A 20967-nucleotide genomic window follows, 5' to 3' on the forward strand; every position below is an offset into this window, starting at 1 on the left:
AATAGGATATAGATAATCACTGACCTTAGAAATGTGGGAACAAGGTAGAGAAGCTTGCTTCTGAAAGGCTAACTTTAAATAACTATGGGCAAAAAGCACATCTTCAAAGACCTTATAAAAATACCATATAGAGCTAATATAAGCTTCTATATTATGGAAACAAATATAGAGAATACCTTTTAGATCAAGATGTCAGTCAGCATTATATTTGAATGTATCCTAATTAGTCACTTTTTTCTTTTCTTTTAATGAAAGAACTTAATCATCCTTACTGTTAGACACCGACTTTGAAAACTTTATTGGGACAAATAATGTTAGATTGATTCAAGCAGACATTTACATTTCTTACATAACTTATTAGTAATCATTACTATACTCATATCAAACTTTGGTGATAGTATGTGTGGCTAATTACATCAGAAAAAAATCAACTTTATAAAGTAACTACACTACTTTGAAATTACCTCCATTTCTCATTCTTAAATAAGTGTCTGATTTGAATACATTTGTTGCTAATTTGGAAGGATGGGATGGGGTCAGATAAGAAACTAATTATTCCCTATGGAAAAAACTATGCTTCTCTTTTCAGAGTATAAAGAGAGAGATTCTTTTTTGACTCCCCATGGAGACTATTTAAAATTAGATAGGAGACTTAAGATCCAGCTGAAAGTTTGGACTACATAATCTTTAAATTGCAGCCTTATCCTGAGATTCTAAATAGTTCAGAGAAAATAGGGCTCCAGAGGTCTGCACCTCTGTATACCACAGTGCTTGGAAAGCTGTGTTTTTTCATTGTGGAAGCAACAGCATTTCTACCTCAAAGGCTTTGTGAAAACTACAAGACAAAAATACGTGTAAATGTATAGAACAGTGCCTGGCATATTGCAACTACTCAATGTGGTTATTAAATACTTCTTACATATAAAGAAGATCATTATTATCATTACCACAAAAAGGATGAGGAGGAACACAGAACAGGATATACACACACAAGGAGACAAGAGTAGTCATAAAAAAGACATAGATATTAAGTATATTAAGAACAGAATGTGCAGGATGGGAAGCAGAGACAAAGGGATAGATAGGAACCAGATAATGTGGGGATTTAGGGACTATATGAAGGCATTTGAGATTTATCCTAGGGATGCTAGGAAATGATTGAGGGATTTTAGGCAAGTTTAGACATAATGATTTAGATAGATTTCTTTAGCTGAAGTGTGAAGAATGAATTTGAGGAAGGCAAGACTAGAAGACACTGTTTTAGTATGATGGCCTGAGCAAGAAAGAAGAAAATCAGCAAGCTTGAGAGATTTTAAAGAGCTATTATCTAGATCACCTTGTGTGGAGGCGCACAGAGGGAAGAGCAAGGACGAGGCAGGATGAGGGCAGAGACGAAGCCCTGGTTTCCAGTTCGGTTAGTTTGTGGAAGTCACTGCCCCAGTTCCTGTTCCATATTCTTGGGTTTTTGTTCTTCTTTTTCCCCCCAGATGCTATTTATGTATTCAGTTATGCAAAATGCATGTCTTGAGTATCTACACTGTGCCAGGCACTGCACTTGTTTAAAAAAGCAGAGGTTCTCTGAGTCCAGCTTTTTGAATTATGTAGAAAAACACAGAATCCGGGGCAGGGGCAATTTGAAGAGCATGTAATTCAATTTCTCAACTGAAACCTGAATCCCTCATATAATAATCTAGCCACATTCATACACTTGGTAGGTCTATGTTGGACTTAATCACAAGAAATAGCTCTCTTTCTAGGGGGTCAATTCTTTCTTCTCAGATCTGTGATTGTTAGCAGTCCTCACTTACACGCAGCTCACATTTATCTGTTAGCAGCCTTTCACTTTGGGCCCAAGATCTTCTCATGCAGCCAAAAGAACACATTTGATTGCTCTTTTTTCTTCGGAGTGTCTGGATCTTTGTTATCCGTACCCCACATATTCCTAATTGTTTGCAACACTCCTTGAAGGCGTTCAGTGTCATCTTGCTATGCTGATCATGTTCTTCCGAATATATGCTTGTTTGAATATATCTGCTTCAAGCATATTTCCCAGAAATTAATACAATATCCAGGTATGTTCTGGTCAGTACATAGAATTTTGGCCTTATCAACTGCTTTTTGGGTACTGAAAATCATTAATATCTTTATCAGGCATTGGCAATTTATCTTTTTTTGTAGAAACATTTTTCTCAGGAGTTGCAGTTAAATTATACATATCCCCCTATACATAAGCATTCAGCATATATGAAGTTGGGTGCAGATTTATTAACATATAAATGACCCTGTTAAACTTCATCTTCTTAGATTTGCATCTCTCTTCAAAGGTTTCCCTTAAACAAAATTCTTTATCTAAACTTAACTACGTCTTCTAGCTTCGTGCTTTCACAAATATCATATTCATATTTAAGTCAAATACTAAAGTGGTGAGTTTGCCAATTTCCATTTCACTCAGTCATCAGGAATTCACTTGTCCAGCCCCTGTGATTACAAGGACTCCACCAGTTATATTTTCATGGTTTTAGTCTCATTCCAATCTTATGTTCGTTTAGAAAGTAATCAAAACACTTTGCTGAACTCAATGTGTGGTGTTTCTACAGCCTTTTTCTCATCTACATGTATAGAAAATGTCTGAAATGTTTAAGGACACAATTCATTCTTAAGGGATTCCATTTATTCTTGGTGATTGAAAATCCCTTTCTTACTGTTCAAAAATAACCTATTGGATGTTTTGTTTATTTTGAAAAGCTAACCAGTCTAAGCAGGGTGTCAATATACAGCCTTAACTTGGAGAACATCCTTTAAATAAGAACATTATGTGGTTTTAGTCATATGGCACTCTTCTCGTTCTGCTCAAAGGCCAGAAACTTAGAGAAAGGATCATGGGCACTGAAATACTAAAGTGCAATAATTTGTTTTCATGACTGTCTCTCTACAAGCTCTTTGAAAAGTAGGGCTGTATAATTCAAATATCAGTCGTTTCTCACACAGTTCCTGGAAAAAAATGGGCACTAAGTAAATGACTGAAAAGTTATCATTTGCATGTTTCATTAATCCAGGATTTACTTCAGTCAAGACAAACAATATGGATCTTTTTATAGAAGGAGGTCATTTTTCTGGTACATGTAACTATCTGAGTTTTCACTTATTATTATTCTTGTTGTTGTTTTGTTATTTATTTATTTATTTATTACTTTACAATATTGTATTGGTTTTGCCATACATCAACATGAATCTGCCATGGGTGTATTCTTTTTATTTTTCATGGGCAGAAAATACAGAGGCTATACAGGGATTCTGATTCTATTGATACTTACTCTGTAATCTACTAACATTGCACCATAGGTTCATAACAATATCCCTATTTCTTCCATGTTTTTTTCCTTCCTCCAAGAGGGCACATTGGTTTTCCTTAGATTCATTTTTTTCCTAACAAATTTCAGTAGATTTTGGCCTTTAGCTTTTGTCTATTATTATTTTTTAGGTTCAGGGAAGTCTTAGAATTGTTCGTGGCAGGAGCTTGGCAGGACATGCATGATCAGATGGTAAGGCAATGATAGCTCTAACTCAGTGCAGGCAGAGAGGGCAAATTTCCGAAGTGCAAAGCTGGAAACTGAGATATATTTCCCAGATAAATACTGAGAACACTGGGTTTAGATTCTGAAATATTCTACTTTATTAGATCTTTTTGAGTTGATTACCCAAGAGTGTTCCCTTTAACCATGTCTGTACTAAAGGAACACTTGACTATAACTAATTGATTCAAGTACAAATATCTCTTCCATATTAGGCCAACCACATTCTTTCACCCAGGAGCTTAAAAATGTGAAATGGAAAAGATAAGTTATTGACAATACTCTAGAGAAACATTTCATAATCTGTCATGGTTGAAGTTTTAGAGTGGTCCTGGCTCTGTTGTTTCTGCAATTTCTGAGACATTCTAATATCCTACAAGTGAATTCCTTTTTTTTCTTTTTTTGGCTTTGTTCAGCCAAATTTAGTTTCTATAACATTCTTCAAAACATATTTTTGTGGAGGGAAGCAAAGACATTTACCTTCCATGTATATGACCTTACTTGGATGGAAAAATGTATTCAAAGCTTATAATACACGTCTTACAGATTAACTTATGGAATACAACTCTTTTATAAGTTTAACTTGGCACCCAGGTACTTAATAAATATTTGTTGAATGAAAGAATGTTGTGGAGATTCTGTGATACCTTTAGGTATGAATATTTTCAGTGACATTTATTTTGCTTAGAGATATGCAAGCTCTGAAACTTCCAAATGCTAAAGATTAAAAATGCCAAGTCTCAAAACACATTAATGTTTATGCACTGAAGGAGACCCTTAGGATTGCAATAGAAATAAATTAACTAAATCTATAGAGCTTCACTTTTATGTCTTTGATGTTCTAACATAAAGATTCATTGGTAGTGATTAACTGTGAGTGTTATGCTCCAAGGATAAAACTGCTTCTCTGGAGGATGCTGCTGATTGCCAAGTTGGAATGTTAATTTCATTTTAATGATGCTGAAAAATTGATTTCAAATACAGAATCCATATTCACTTCATAGTGGTATCCATTCAGGAGAGCATAACAAATCTAACATATAATAATATATTACCTATACTATAACTAAATATTAAAAATGATAAATTAGTATATTAATATTCATATAGTATCTTCCAATTTAGTCTCAAAATACCGATTTCAACATGTATATATGTTTTAATAAAAAATTACACCGTGTTAAAAATGCAAAAATAAAACATAAAAAAGCAGATAAAAAACATACAAAAATTTAGGATTTATATTTCTGGAGCTATTCACTGGGTAACTGTAGATTTTAATATGCTTACTGACTATCATGAACTGTCATGAGTGTTAGACAAGTGTATTACTACTGAAACAGACAACTGCTCTTTAATCTCATCAGTCTCTGTAAAAATAAGCTTCTTAGAATTGAAGTTAAGCTTAGAAATAAAAATCTTTTAAGTCAATATATGAAAGGCAGTCTAATCTAACAAGTCTTTAGATTGAAAGTATAAAGTAGAAAAATGAAACATAGAAATTATTTGAATATAAATGTATTATGACATTTCTGAACCTCAGGATTAAGTGAGAAATCAAGCTTTCAGTGAAAGAGAAAGGAATGTTATACCAGGAAACAATGACAATCAACTGACATTAGACATAAGTGGCAGCCAAAAGAGTAGTATGTTTAAAGCTTTGAGGGGAAATTATTTTAAACTAATACTTTTATAATTTTCCATTAATTTAGGTATAAAATATATTTACAGATCTCTAAGCATATAAGAAGTTTGTCATAAACCTTACCAACACATTTATGGAGATGGTAATATGGGAAATTAGCAGCTAAATATGTTCCAGGAGGAAAAAAAAAAAGGGTAAGAAATCTGAAGAGGTATTAATACATATAATGGATACTTCTAAAGCTCTTTTTTAGGCAAAGATGCTAAGGACAAAATTTCTTTTCTTTTTTTGTGAGTTCATAGTTATTGATTCTAGAGTAACATATTTATGGAATCATAATGATGCAAATGCTATTTTTAAGAAGAAAATCCCATGGATGGAGGTCCAAGGGGTCACAAAGAGTTGGACACGACTGAGCGACTTCACTGCACTACATATACCTTACACTTGTACATCCTGGAAACGTGTGACTAGCGTTTCTTTCTATGCCAAGTGACTTTAACTTGGCGGTTCAGTTTTAGGAACCTCCTTTTATTTCCATATACTAAGCTGTGTTGTAACAGCTGCATCAGTAACAAAGCTGACATTTTTATCTCTTATTGTCTGACTCCTCTGTTTAGCAGCAAATAAATTCTAAACTTTAGCAAAGAACAGAGTTTCTATTCACTGGGTACTAAAATATTAATACCAACATCCAGATTCTAAGAGAAGTTCAGGGAGTTAGGGAGTCAAAGGATATTTATAAACTGAGGTTTTTGGTGAGCTAGGCCATGTACATTTTGGATATTGCAGTAGCTTTTTAATAAGGTGCAGTTCTTTTATAGAGTTGTGTGGTTGACTAACTGGCCATCCTGAGAAAGAAGGTTTAGGGTTTAGTCTAAAACATTTGCTGGAGAGTTAAGATAGGGAAATAGGTTCTTGAAGATCAGGATGGAAGGTATAAAAGGGAAGAAGTGAAGTTCTCAGGTCTAGTCTTAGGAATAGCAAAGATAGCCAATTGATATTAATTAGAAAAGATGCTTGCCATCCGATGAAATCAAACAAAGGACGGTGGAAAAGACCTCACATAGTAATGACACATTAAGAGAACTCTGGAGAATCACAATTTTAATACGGAGACATATTGAAAATAATAAATGATGCAATCCTTTAGGATTTGGAGAACTATACCACAAGGCTACAGAAACACTGGCCGAATTTTAAAGAGGAAGACTAGACAAATTAATGTGAAGTACCCTGGTGGCTCAGAGGTTAAAGCATCTGCCTGCAATGCAGGATATCTGAGTTTGATCCCTGGGTGGCGAAGATCCCCTGGAGAAGGAAATGGCAACCCACTCCAGTATTCTTGCCTGGAGAATCCCACAGATGGAGGAGCCTGCTGGGCTACAGTCCATGGGGTCGCGAAGAGTCAGACACAACTGAGTGACTTCACTCACTTTTCACTTACCCTGAGTATTAATTGGAATGACTGATGCCGAAGCTGAAGTTTCAATACTTAGGCCACCTGATGTGAAGAGCTGACTCATTGGAAAAGACCCTGATGCTAGGGAAGATTGAGGGCAGGAGGAAAAGGGGGCGACAAAGGATGAGATGGTTGGATGGCATCATGGATTCAACAGACATGAGTTTGAGCAAACTCTGGGAGATAGTGAAGGACAGGGAAGCCTGGCGTGCTGCAGTCCATGGGGTTGCAAAGAGTCAGACACATCTTAGCTACTAAACAACTACAGCTCAAAGAATTTCAAGATGAGTTTCAGTTTGACATAATTATCATAGGTATTAACTGTATTCCATATAAGCCTGCTGAAGAAATTTATGGAACTGAAGATTTTAAGGAAAGTATAACAAAGATAAGATGTAATAAAAATGAACCAGGCAGAACAACAATAGGTTGACTTTAGACCTTCAGGTTAGATGCTGTTCTCAGGGAAGAATAGCACCTGTGTGATAATACACAACTCAGGAAGATAGTACTCAGCTTAAGAATTATTAAGACAGTGGATGCTTTAACAGATCTGGTATTCTTAATTTCCTATTTCTCATCATAGGACAGTAGCTAGAAACAGAAGAAAAACAAATGTCTGCACCGCGAAGCAAAGCAAAAGCAGAACAAAGTAGGAACACAGACCTAGTAAGATGTTTTAATCTATCTGTCTTTAGTTGCTGGATGGTAAGTGTACCTCAAATTAGACCTTTGTCTGGGACTGCCAACGTTGTAAATTTCTGAACTTTGCAAGCATTTGGAATATCTTGAATGCTGCTCTCTGATTTCTCTCCCATATGGTTTTTCAAAATGTGTCATAAGTAACTTATTTAAAGATTTCAATCAATTAAATTTAAACTCACAGATTGTCAATCAGAGATACCTGATATCTTAGTAAAGTTAAAAATAAGATTTTCCAGCTATGCTATTTCCACAGGGAGACTAATGAAATGAATCTCTGATATGAACTTTGGTACAGTGATCATAAGTATAAGTACTGGGTCCTGGACACATCACTTGGCTTGGTCATTGGATAGAATGTAGAAGAACTGGTGGGAAGCCATAGTCATTGTAACCACGTATGCACAAACTATAGTGTTTAAAGATTTGAAATTGTTTTCTCCATTTTTTTGTGTATTTTTTTTAAAAAATGTACTTGAATTTATTTTTCATCTTGAAAGTAGATATATGAAACTTGAACACAGAAAAGAGTATGATTCATTGAAGCACATTTAAAGAGGATATAGTGTCTTTTAAACATAGAACATGAGAATTGTTTAAATAAAAATTTAAATGCTTCAGAAAATTTGAGAACATGACCAATGTTTAATCATGTAATAAGAAATTTGATAGCAGTAAAGTTTGAAACTATATCATTTAACAATAATTTACCTTGCTTATCTGGTAAAACCCATTACATGAGTACACGTGACTTTTTAGTAACCCAGAAACCCAGACATGGTGCCATAGAAGGCACGGATGAGCATTAGCACTTCCTTATATGTCTTACAAATATAGGTTGAATATCTATTCTTATTGGTCTTTTGCTATGAGATGGTCAATAATAAGAGAGATGCTTCGGTCTTTTCACTAATTAGCAACAACACTTTGCCTTGTTGTATCCATTTTAACTCAAATAATATTATTCTATAGGAAACAGTTGTGCTAAGGAATGTTAGCCTTTGTTGTATTATGGCTTGTTCTTAATATTCTTCTTGATATTCAAGACAAGGACTCTATGTACTACATTTTAAAATTATATTTTGCCCAAATGTATTTCAAAATGAAGTAATCAAGTTAAGCACAGGAAGATCTTTAAACCAAGTCCAGAACTTAAAATCATTTTCTTACTGTGAGAATACTTAGGATTTAAGGAATAATTCCATAAGATTAATATCAAATCAATCTAACAGTGTATAAAGTTAACAATTCCTAAACTTTAATTCTAAATTTATGATTTTGTTAAGTCATGGTATAATTGGAATTTTTAACTTCAGTAGCTGTTGAAATTGACATTTAACTTGGTCTTAAACAACAAACGAATTATGTGAGGCATTGCCTCCATACTGCCTTATATGTAAGATGAAAACTGGACAGATTGCCATTATTTTTAAATATTTCATTGTGGGGAAAATGAGAATTAACTTTTAAGGGAAATAAACTAAGTGGATTAGCCAGGCTAGGGTTTGATTATTATTACTACTTTAGACTTAAAGCAATCTCAAATAAATACACTGAAAATCCTTTAGACTTCAAGTAAATTTAATATTTATATATATACTTTGAGTGACCAGTAAATAAAAAGGTAATATTTATTAGTATGGAATGTGATCGAGCATTTAATTGTATTCAAGAGAGAATGCTCCCAAGGTCACTTCTTTTTTCTGTATAGCATTTCCACTAAATTTGGATATATAATTAATTTTAGTAAGTAGAAAGTTAATGCAACAGTTATACCAGTGGATTCTTCTACAACTTTTAAATACATATTTTTCTCATTATTAGCAAACATCTGCAAAGCAAGTGAGAAGGGAAAATATGAAGTAAATTAATTAGCATAGTATAGCCACTTGCATGTCAATAATAATGATGACTAGAGCGATGAACATACTTTCAAAGGAATGAAGATAAATAGGAAAACTACAAGCCTAACATAATAAATATTTGAGAGGGAAGAAAAGGAATAACCAACTAATAGATCCTGGAATAAAGAGAAATTCTTTGGATTTTAAAGAACATGGTCTAAAGGTGCTATTTCATCATTGAAAATGTTACTATGCATTTAAAAAATATGTTACATATAGACCCACTTGTGTCTAACAGCTGCTGAGACTCCAAAATTGCCAATTTTGCAAGTTCATTTAAATGTTCCATCTTATATGTGAATGAAAAAATATACTATCAGTTTCCTGACAGATGCAAAACAATCTGCTGTGATTCTAAAATAAGTTTACATTCAATCAGAGAAATGGTCTCCTTTTAAATACTCCATTTTAAGAGGAGGTTCTTTAATTGTCAAGAGAGGAAATACAAAGTTGGATGGTATAATCTCCATTTTATCATGCCAGTTCAGTACTGAATTCAACTTCAAATGGAATATTATATTATTTGTAAGGCTACATTTAAATATTTTAAATATATTTGAGTTTTGAAATAAAAGCTTTGATCTCTTTAAAAAAAAAAAAAACTGTTTCTTTATACTAGGGACTAAAATCTTTTAATAGTTGGATGATTATACCGTTAACATTGAAGCACCAAATAGTTTCAGGGAATACCCGGATAACACTGGCCTCGGGCTATTGTTTTCTTTCCAATTACTCTGTTTTTAATTCCCCACAAACAATGATACAAAGTAAGTAAAAGTTAGAAAGAGAAGGGAAAAAAAAAATCTCCAAACCTACTTTTTCTTCAGTCTTCTGTCCTTCTCAGCTTGAGTTCCCAATTTACCTAACCCCAGGGACTCCTGAGCTGCAGCCTCGGTCTCCATAAAGCCTCCTGTGAAGAAGTAACCATTCATGTTAGGTTGGATACATTGTGTCAATTCTGGAATTACATTTTTTAAAGTTTATTTGAGCAACTGTTTAGTATCACTTTTTTTTTTTTTTTCCTTTTTTGGCTGGTCTTTGTATTTCCAACTCAATATGCATTCGCTGGCATGGGTATACACACGGAGAGAATGGGGGTGGGTATACACATAAACACACACCGAGAGAATGGGGGTGGGGAAAGCACCTATAAAAAAAAAGGTAGGCCATTCAATCACACCCAGTAGCAACTAATACATGTGGCCTATACACTGAAAAACACTTAACTACATAGTCTGCAAGCTTTGAGGTTTGTTTTTCTACTTTTCTTACGAAAAATGAAAAAATTTGTGCTGTGTGTGAGGTTTTTTCCACTGTTTGAAATATTTGAAATTTTTCATGTATGATGGAATAAATGATAGCCCAATGCACAGAAACTCAAGTGTATGTCTTCTCTTCCAAATTGAGAGAATGGAGAGATGTTTGCTGAGTTAAAACTTTTTGCTCTAGAACCCTCCTCTGCTCACCTGGCTGACTCCTATATCCTTCAGTACAAACCTGACTTTCAGAGCTTACTACGTTCTGGAAGGCTTTGCTTTGTTTCGTAATTTTAATGAAATACCTGAAAAAAATTCTAAATCTTTTTTCAAAAGACCCTGGTAAGAATTGTTTTTACCAAGCAGTTCATAAACTATTTGATGTAGAGTCAGTTTCATTTGGCTTTGGGATATATATGATATATTTATATAACCTTGGAGTAAGAGGAGAATGTAAGTGTGTTGGGCGTTGAACAATTTTACAGAGCAATTATTTAGCATCTCTAACATATCATTGTTCATAAATTATCAGTTGTAATTGAAAAATGAAAACTTAAAACCTGGGCTCTGTTTTCTCTCTGCTATTTACTGTGTGGAAAACATTAAGTTAATTTATCTTTAAGTACATTATGGTATACATATGCTTTTAATTAAAAGAGATTTAAATTCCATTTAAGCTCAAGATTAGGTAGAGAGATTTAAGCTAATCCTCTTACAAAGACTACACAAAAACATTCACCAATATATCAGTAGGTATGTACTATTAAAGATAATTTTGTTGTAATTGTTTTTCATAATTTATTTTAGAGAATAATTTAACTACTCAATACTATTAGTTCGGGAACACTGTCATAAATAAGTTAATCTCATAGCCCCGTTATTCTGTTACTGAACTGAATAATTACAAGAAAGTCATCTTCAACTGAAAACATATTGATTGCTATCTAGATCTTACTCAGGGATTCAGAGTTTGAGGAATGAAATTTACTTTATTCAATTATACACATAAGCAATTAAAACTTAAAGAACTTTATACTGTGAATGATTTTCATTATGGGTATTATCAGGGAAGTCACCTACTAGTTGACTAAAGTACTCAGGGAATATTTTTAAATGTGGAAATTTCCACTATGCAGAATGAGTGAATATTTTCATTTTATTTTTCTCATTGGTATCCCTGCCCTACTGTACATCTATAAATTACTATTCACCATATGCAATAACAATAAAATTGCTCTCTGGAAATATAAATGGAAATGAATAGCGATTCACTTAAAAGTCACAAAATTCTTCATCAGTCCAGATGGGGACACAGAGATTGATGAGTAGACCTATTTCATAAACAATGAGATATTCTCAACCACTATGTGGTTGGATAAATCAGGCTTTTTATTCTTCTGAGGAAAGAACATGTAAATTATGATTTAAACTTTTTACATTTTAATTAGAGAAAAGAACATTTTAAAAAGTTTAGTGCTCTGGAAGAGAAACAAAGAGAGCTCTAGAGGAATTTTGTGAGTCCAAACCAGATCCAGAAAAAAATAGTAGAGTTTTCTTCTCACAAATACAGTTCTAAAAGTAAAAGGCATGAGGGGCTTGGAAATATTGATCACTTCAAAATCTAATATTCTTTAAAGAAATCTGATAAAGAATTGTTGCTACATCGTGTTTGAAAATGCCAATAGAAAATGACACATAAGCCACAGTAGGCAAAATTAGTTTCAAGTGGCATGGGCTGTACCCTTAAGCAGGAAAAAAATCTAATTATGTGCACTTTTAAGTCCAAATAAAACATTTATAGATGAGAAAAACATTCTTTCATAGCACTGATCCAGGAGTGAACTCCGGGAGTTGGTGATGGACAGGGAGGCCTGGCATGTTGCGGTTCATGGGGTCGCAAAGAGTTGGACATGACTGAGCGACTGAACTGAACATGTTGAAATGATAAGTTTTCTATATTGGTTTAAATAAAAACATTATTAAACTTAATCTCACCTGTCTCTTTTTACTAACCCTCTTAATATAGCTACTAGAAAATTGAAAATTACCTATGCAACTCGTATTTGCGGTTTGCATTATATCTCCATTGTATTGGTTCTATACAGGAGACAATACCAGTTTTCAGAGGGAGTGTAAATATTTGCATACGTTGGTGGGGGAAAGGAGGCAAATTTTTATATGTCACAACGATTGCGAAGTGCAACAGATATACATTAGATAGGAGTCAAGAATTCTAAACACCCTTCAGTAAGTAGAAAATCCTTTAGTTTACCCATTTTGAAATTGCAAGAGTGTGCCTAGTGAGAAACACTCATTCTCCAGGAGACCTCTTAGTAATACGGAGTGTGTACATACTAAGTCGCTTCAGTTGTGTCTGACTCTCTGTAATGCTATGGACTGTAGACGGCCAGGATCCTCTGTCCACGAGTTTCTCCAGGAAAGAATACTGGAGTGGGTTGCCATACCCTCCTCCAGGGGGATCTTCCTGGCCCAGGGATCAAATTCACACCTCTTATGTCTCCTACATGGCAGGTGGGTTCTCTACCACTAGCGCCACCAGGGAGTGAATGTCGCTCAGTTGTTCCTACTCTGTGACCCCTCTGTACAGTCTATGGAATTCTCCAAGGCAGAATACTGGAGTGGGTAGCCTTTCCCTTCTCCAGAGGATCTTCCCAACCCAGGGACTGAACCCAGGTCTCCTGCATTGCAGGCAGATTCTTTACCATCTGAGCCACAGGGAAGCCCAGTGCCATCTGGGAAGCGCCTAGTGATACAGCGAGAGCATCATTACTATACCCCATCTCACAGCATAAGGTGTTTAGGCATAGAAGGCTTGAGTCCCATGATTCAGTGGATACTCAGGTAAAATATTGCTTATCACCTTGTCAGTGGCCCCCTAGAGGTGGCACATGCAAAATCCCAAGGCAAAATCCATACCCTCTATGAAGTTCTCTGGGCCATCAGGCACTCCGCAGACTCTTTTGTGAGGTTTTCAAGGACTTTGAAGTGTTTGAGACAGGATCGCTTTTAGGGTGTGAGGGGCCTAGTCAAATATTTCTTCCAGACCCCTTTCTAGACAAATATTTTGAGTAATCCAAAATTAGTGGAACAACAATCTATTGTGATCCAATCTCATATGACACCATTCTGTCAGCAGGAGTGATTCAATTATTAGGCCATCCTTCTGGAACCAAGGTCAGGCAACAAGGTCAGGTTGTTCTGGCCCAGAGCAACCCTACAGGTAAAGTCTCTAGGCTCCCCCAGGAATCCGGAGAATACCAGATACAGTCCAGAGAATTAGGGAGAAACAGGGACCCAGGTGCACATGGTTTGGTTGTATCAGGCATCGTGCCCAGACGGCACTGCCTTCCTGTCTGGTTCCATCTGAAAGGTAACAAAAATATTGAATGCTTCTAGAGACTTGACCTGGGGCTTCCCTGGTGGCTCAGTGGTAAAGAATCTGCCTGGAATGCAGGAGACTCAGGTTCATTCCCTGGGTTGGGAAGATCCCCTGGAGGAGGGCATGGCAACCCACTCGAGTACCCTTGCCTAGAGAATCTCATGGACAGAGGAGCCTGGTGGGCTGCGGTTCATAGGGTCACGCAGAGTTGGACACAACTGAAGTGACTCAGCAGCAGCAGAGACTCGACCCACACAGTTACAGGTCTGGGAAAAGGGTGTGCTGCCGGGATAGCATTGCCAGTCCCAAGCTCTCCCAGGCACCAGAGGAAGGTCTTGGAGAAATTTCAGGAGAGGTGCTACAGCATAAGATCTCCTAAGATCCAGGCTGAGAAATTTACCAAAGGATGTGCAAAGGCCTAGATCTATGGATGGCTTTGTTACTGTTCAGTCGGTAAACTGTATCTGACTCTTTGCCACCCCATGAACTGTAGCCTGCCAGGCTCCTCTGTCCATGGGGTATTCCAGGCAAGAACACTGGAGAGGATTGACATTTTCTTCTCCACGGGTACTAGATAGAGATTCATTGGGATTGTGAAGGCAAATATCTCTATGTTGCCTGGCCTTAGACTCTACTGAGTATAATTTATTTCCTGTTGGCACTTGAGGTAAGAATCTGTAGGAAATTCAGGCCAAGACCCACATGGCAAGGGCTCTATATCTCCATTTGTCCAGCAGAGTTCCTTGCTATTGTATTCAAAAGAAAATCTAATCCCAGAGAGATTAAAACTATAATCTGCAGCTGATCAGTATTTCCATCTTTCATCTACTTGACCTCTCTTTGGAATGAATCCATACTACTCATTTTGATTTTAAACACACTTGAATGTATAAATGATGACTTGTTTCATGACTCAGTCTATTAGTTCTCTGGAGGAGGCACCTAGGCACCATGGCCTGGCTCCTAAATGGCATGTAATAAATGCATTCATAACTGAACCTAAACACTGCTTCCTTCAGAAGAAGACATTTTTATTATGTAGAGCATGACTCATCTCTAACTGATGCTTTGAGAATTTATATTGTATTTACTACTCCCATAACATCTAGGAACAATCTGAATTTTGAGGTAAAGGCTAGCACAGCAACCCAAATTTTATGTGTAGAAACATGCTTGCTATACAATGTTGCTCTGATGTTGCTATTGCTTCTGCCCATTATTTTCTTATGCTGATTATAATAAATAATAGAAATCAGACCATTATGATATAATACAATCTGACAGATAACCATGAAGACAATTGCAATTTAGCAGGCATAAACGTGTCTTTGAAATGTATTGCTTCTCATATGCATTTAAGGGAAACTTGCAACAGTAGTTTTTATTAATTTTTTACTCAATAATATATACATTTTATGTATCTTTAATTAGGGATACTGCCTGTATGATTTATATGTATTTTCTGCTTTTAGCATTTTCCCACCTGCTTGGGTAATCACGTGTGCTCTGTTCATTTTTGTTTATGGTCATTATTATTAGGACTCTGAAGTCCTGGGTGGGTCTTCTACCTGGGTATTTCCCAGGTAGTAAATCTGTTAAAATCATGTGGAACAGATGACCCACCAGAGGTAATAAATGCATTTAGCATCATTACGTCTTGACCCTCTGTTGCCATCTTCCTCACTGGTTAACTGTCTCTGAAGCACAGCATGGTGTGCGATCGCTCCGACTCCTCACTCTCGCTTGTGCTCGGATACTTGATCCCGGGACCCAGACCATTTCCTTGGCGTGCTGTGCCTCCTTCAGGGGGCTGCCTCCTAGTCTATGCATTTCCAGTGTCTCCACAGCTAGGCAACTTGATCCTCAATCCTTATCACTTCTTTGCCTTGATCATTTGGTTTCACACTTCACACCCCAGCCTGGCATCCACTTCCTAACTAACCCTATAAAGACCCAGGTTCCTTTCCATCACATCTCCCATGGAGTTTATCTTTTCATGTGGCTTCAGTACTTTTTTTTGAGAGATAAGCCTTATTTGAAACTCAAGTTTTATACCTTTTCAATTCTAAAGGAAAACTTCACTTTGTTCTGAGTAGAGTCAAACATACCGAGGGAGGGAAAAAATTAACCTTATGTCTATATATTCTATAAGAAAGTTTATAATATATTCTGTGATGCTTTTACTATTGCCTTGAATTGTTCTTTACTTTTTATGCATTTATGTGTAATACCCTCAAGAAGTTATAAACTTTTTGAAAAAAAAAGTTTAATTTCATTAAGTTTCCAAACATGTTCCATGAGACTATGAGCTCACTGAAGTTCTTTCTGATGGAAACAGTCCCAAGAGTATATTGTCTGGAGCACTCGCCGAGCAATGAGAGCTGGGAACCACTGCCAACCCTCCTACCAGTGGCTGCTTTACCTGGATGATTGTTAAAATCATCTGTTTCTGTACAGTATAGAGCATGGGTCATTACATGGCCTTTAGATATCTTCTAACTCTAAAAGTCTGTAATTTGAAAAATAAAATGCATTTTCATAGTACAAAACTCATGTTACGTATTTTATAGACAGGAGAGCTGCTGGGTCTAAGGCTTAAATGTTAGAGCTTCATAGATTCAGGACTACTAGGTTTGAAATAGGCCTTAAAGATCATCCTGTCCAACTGCCCTTCCAATTCTTGGACCCCTTTCTACAACAGTTCTTCCTACTATTTACCTAGCTTCTGCTTGATGATATCCAGTGACTAATAACTCATTATTTCACAAGCCAGTTTGTTTGTATATAACTGTGACTCCGCAGTGTTCTCTTTCTTATTGAGATGAAGTTGGTCTTTTAACACTTTGGCTAGAGTTTTGTAGCCTTACTAAACAATGAAAAGGCCAAAGATTCTGCATATAACAAGCTTTTCAAATATTCATAATCAGCCATCCAGACAGGTCAGCAAAGGGAACAGCATGCCCTTCTACTTAGTTACTTCTCACATAATTTCAATTCTCCTTATTAGCTTAATATTTCCCTCCAAACTTACTTCAAAGTTATGATATGCCTCTGAAAGTGTAGTTATGAGAGATGGATTCTATTCCCTGGCTCATGTTTTACAATAGAAGAACAGGATGAAAAGGTCTTCTTTTATCTCAATACTGTATGTCTATTAATGTGTCCTAAATTCATTGACTTATTAACTTTAAAGTTACATGAATAACCAAATTTTTCTTGCAAAAAATGTTCCCAAGAGTTACACTTTTAAAAATAGGATATTTTGGGCCTTCCATGTCTCAGGTTTTTAAGGTAATCCTAAAGGAAGAACACTTATTTTTCTTCCATTTGTGATTTCTTTCCATATCACCAATCCATAAATCAGATCACTGTGCTATTGAAATATTCATGTTCAAGTGATTGGGGGATGTGTTGATCACAAACAGTGAATCCTCATCAAGCCATTAGAAACCTGGATTCAGGATGTCATCACTCTACTCATCATCACTATTAAAGGAGGATTATTCACCTGGTTGCAAATTCCACCTAATTTTTCCATCACTCAGGCTCCATTTTGTCATCTTGTGTACAGGGCTGCCATGAATCCCAGCTCACCCAAATGCCTTTCCTGTTCTATTACTGAGTAACTTTGTCAGAGAAACAAACAGGCTTCATCTGACATGGCTGTTTTGAACACAATTTAATTTGCTTTGCTTTGAAACAGGTTGATGCCTTTGGATAAAATTACAAGTCAAGCCAGTCAACATTCTGATTACTGATGCATAATCGTGGATCTTGAGATTTAGAACCTCTGTTTCTGATTGTCTTGAGTTCAGACAATGTAGCAGGTAAAGCTCTTTTGGGCCAGAAACAGTACGTTTCAGTATGAAGTGTTTGTTTTTTAAATGAAAGGTTGTCTGTGCTTATATGCCACCCCCGTTGCTAAATTCAGTGTTCTTTGACGTCAGTGCCATGCTTTCACCATTTTCCTAAAGTCCACGGTCAGTACTCTGTACTTCACGGTGGCTCATCATATGCTATTTGTTCAAAATAGGAGTAGATAAATGACTTTGGATGATTCAACATTCTACCTGCCCCCACCCATCAAAATATCAATTCTCTTGGGCTTCCATGTCCTCTTGTTAATGCCTCTTTTCTGGTTGAAGTTTTGCTTTTCAAGTAAGGAGATAGAGGCAAAAGTGTTTTGGAATAGTTGCACTTATTTGCATATTTTGTTCAAATACATTAAATCTTTGTTTTATTCATTTTCTTTAAACTTTCAAAAATAATAAACAAAAATAATAAAAAATAAGAATTTTATAATTCCCCTTTTGACCTGGGCAGGTTTTTCAATTATCACTTTATTTTGGTTGGTGCCTTTTTGGATACTATTCTTACTTATCTATGACATTCAACTATATCTGTCATTCACATAGATACAACTTATGTAAAAAATGTTTTAGAATTTGTTTTTAGGAAGAGGTCACCTATTTTAGATATACTGCTTAAGTTTACATCATCATAAATATAATTGAGTTTATTTCTTTATAATATCTAGCTTTGATGTCCTAACCAGTCTTCCAGGTTGGTTAAGATTGAACTTGTGTCTAGAATTTTATGTGTGGAAGTCAGCATATAGTAGGTTGTAATGTGACTGACAGATGAGGAAGAAAAAACTCACTTAAGCTTGGATGATACGGGTAGGGAAAAATAAGTCAATATTTAGGGAAGATGGCAGGATCAAGTAATGACTTTTAAAATGAAGGTTAGATATGAGCATGTTTAAACATTTATGGAAGCAACAGAGATGCGTTGCATCTGGATGCATAAATCAGGGGGGTGAAACCATGGTCACTGGGCTGTTAAGTCTTTTACGACCTGCTATATAGCCCAGTAAACTCTACTCAATATTCTGTATTGATCTATATGGGAGAAGAATCTAAAACTGAGTGGATATATGTATACATTTAACTGATTCTCTTTGCTGTAGAGCAGAAACTAACACAACATTATAAATCAACTAACCTCTAATAAAAGCAAATCTAAAAAAATGCATGTTATTACATCCTGAATCTATTCTATATTCTAGGAAGTAAGCAGAGATATTTATTGGCCTGCTTTTTCCATGTCTCTCAATGAGAGTATTAAACTTTTTTTTTTTTCATCTTTTTTAGGGGTTTGTAATATAGAAAGAAAGTGAGAGAAAATCAAAGAAGAAAAAATAGAGAGAGAAACTAAAACCAGACCCCCAAGTCTGCTAAAACAATATTCCCTCTGTCAGGACACTCTCCCCAAATTCAACTGTGACCTTCAAGGAGACAAGGCTCATAAATACGGTTTATCGTTTTAAATCCTTTATCTGTAAAGTATTTTTAGCTTTATTCAAATGCTTTTCAATGTGTTGCTTCCTTTGAGTTTTGGAGTTTCCACATTTATACTGCCTCTGATAGCAACATATTCATAAAAAATAGATGTGCTGCTGCTGCTGCTAAGTCACTTCAGTCATGTCTGACTCTGTGCAACCCCATAGACAGCAGCCCACCAGGCTCTGTCGTCCCTGGGATTCTCCAGGCAAGAACACTGGAGTGGGCTGCCATTTCCTTCTCCAATAAAAAATAGATCTACGTATATTGAATTTGATGCTCCATGGTTAGCAGTTATCAATGCAGTCACATTGACTGATCCATCACATCTGATGTTCACTTTATTACCTTAGCTTTTCAGACTGTATATAACAATCTATAAGGTGAATAACACCCCCTTTACAAATACTCTATTCTGTGAATTACTATGAATTTCTCCTTTGTTGTTTGTCAAACTAGACAGAATTGAGTGAAGATTTTCATAGTTTTATTTAGAAAGTTTCCTTCCTCTGCACCACATTTCATTTAAATGTATCTAGCATAGCTATTGTCCAGAGAAGGCAATGGCACCCCACTCCAGGACTCTTGCCTGGAAAACCCCATGGACTGAGGAGCCTGGTGGGCGGTAGTCCATGGGGTCGTGAAGAGTCGGGCACGACTAAGCGACTTCACTTTCATGCATTGGAGAAGGAAATGGCAACCCACTCCAGAGTTCTTGCCTGGAGAATCCCAGGGACGGGGGAGCCTGGTGGGCTGCCGTCTATGGGGCTGCACAGAATCGGACACGACTGACATGACTTAGCAGCAGCAGCAGCAGGGTAGCTATTGTCAAGTTAACTTAGGTTTCTTTGCCTCTATGAGCTAAACTCTTCAAGAGTTCTAAGACCTGGGACACGGTCCCAAATCTCAATTTTGGTTCTCTGACACCATCAGCCCTCTACCATGTTACTTTCCATGGCATCATCTTCTATCTCCTATTTCTCTTTTCATTGATGAAAGAAAGAATATTGGCACAGTGCTCCCATGTCTGAATTTTCTAGATCAAGTTATTAAAATCATGATCCTTAGAGATGTTTCCCTAATTCCTTCTAATGTGTGCATCAGCAGCACCAGGTGGCAAGCCCTGGACTTGGTTACGCTTCCACGGTCTTCCCCTCACAACGCGGAAGCCCATTTTTCAGGACAGACGTGAACATGAGTCTGTATTCCTCAACCAAAGCACTAGTGGTACCAGGTACCATTTCTTCAGGAAAAGAAAACAAAACACATCAAAACATGATGTACTGAAGCTCATGTGTGCCTGTGTTTCCTTATTTTCTCAAGTACTATATCCGATAAAGACCTTTATTTTTGGTTTCTGCAGGAACTTTGTTCCACCCACCATGTAGCTTTTCTACAGCTCCGGAAGTACAGATTCTTGTCTTTGTCTTCCTCATCAGCATCGTAGCTCTTACTCTGCTATTGTCACTAGCTTTGTTTATACTCTATTGTTCTACAGAGCAAAACAAAATTGCTCAGAACTCAGAAATCTTCTCAGGTCTACAATGTGATCTTGAAAAACTACTGCTATTTTCTGATTTGGATGGAGTTGATAAGAACATAATTGTAATTAATTCTCATCTGTTCTAACATAGAGACACATGGTCACTGAAAATGAGTCAAAAGGCTAAGTTTCTAGAAGCTT

General features: G+C 36.2%; 1 protein-coding gene across 14 annotated transcripts in view; it reads right to left on the minus strand.

Moving 5' to 3' along the window:
• Positions 1-20967, minus strand: part of PPFIA2 (PTPRF interacting protein alpha 2) — a 502235-nt gene that overhangs the window by 55399 nt on the left and 425869 nt on the right. For all 14 annotated transcript variants that reach the window (XR_009494446.1, XM_059886832.1, XM_059886831.1 and 11 more), the window contains one exon: positions 10102-10195. Coding sequence is in view for 13 of the 14 variants with exons in the window: in XM_059886832.1 (XP_059742815.1) it covers positions 10102-10195 (94 nt within the window). In the remaining variant the exon portion in view is untranslated. The remainder of the gene's footprint in view (positions 1-10101; positions 10196-20967) is intronic.

Source organism: Bos taurus, chromosome 5, assembly GCF_002263795.3.
Source record: "Bos taurus isolate L1 Dominette 01449 registration number 42190680 breed Hereford chromosome 5, ARS-UCD2.0, whole genome shotgun sequence".
Lineage (NCBI taxonomy): Eukaryota > Metazoa > Chordata > Mammalia > Artiodactyla > Bovidae > Bos > Bos taurus.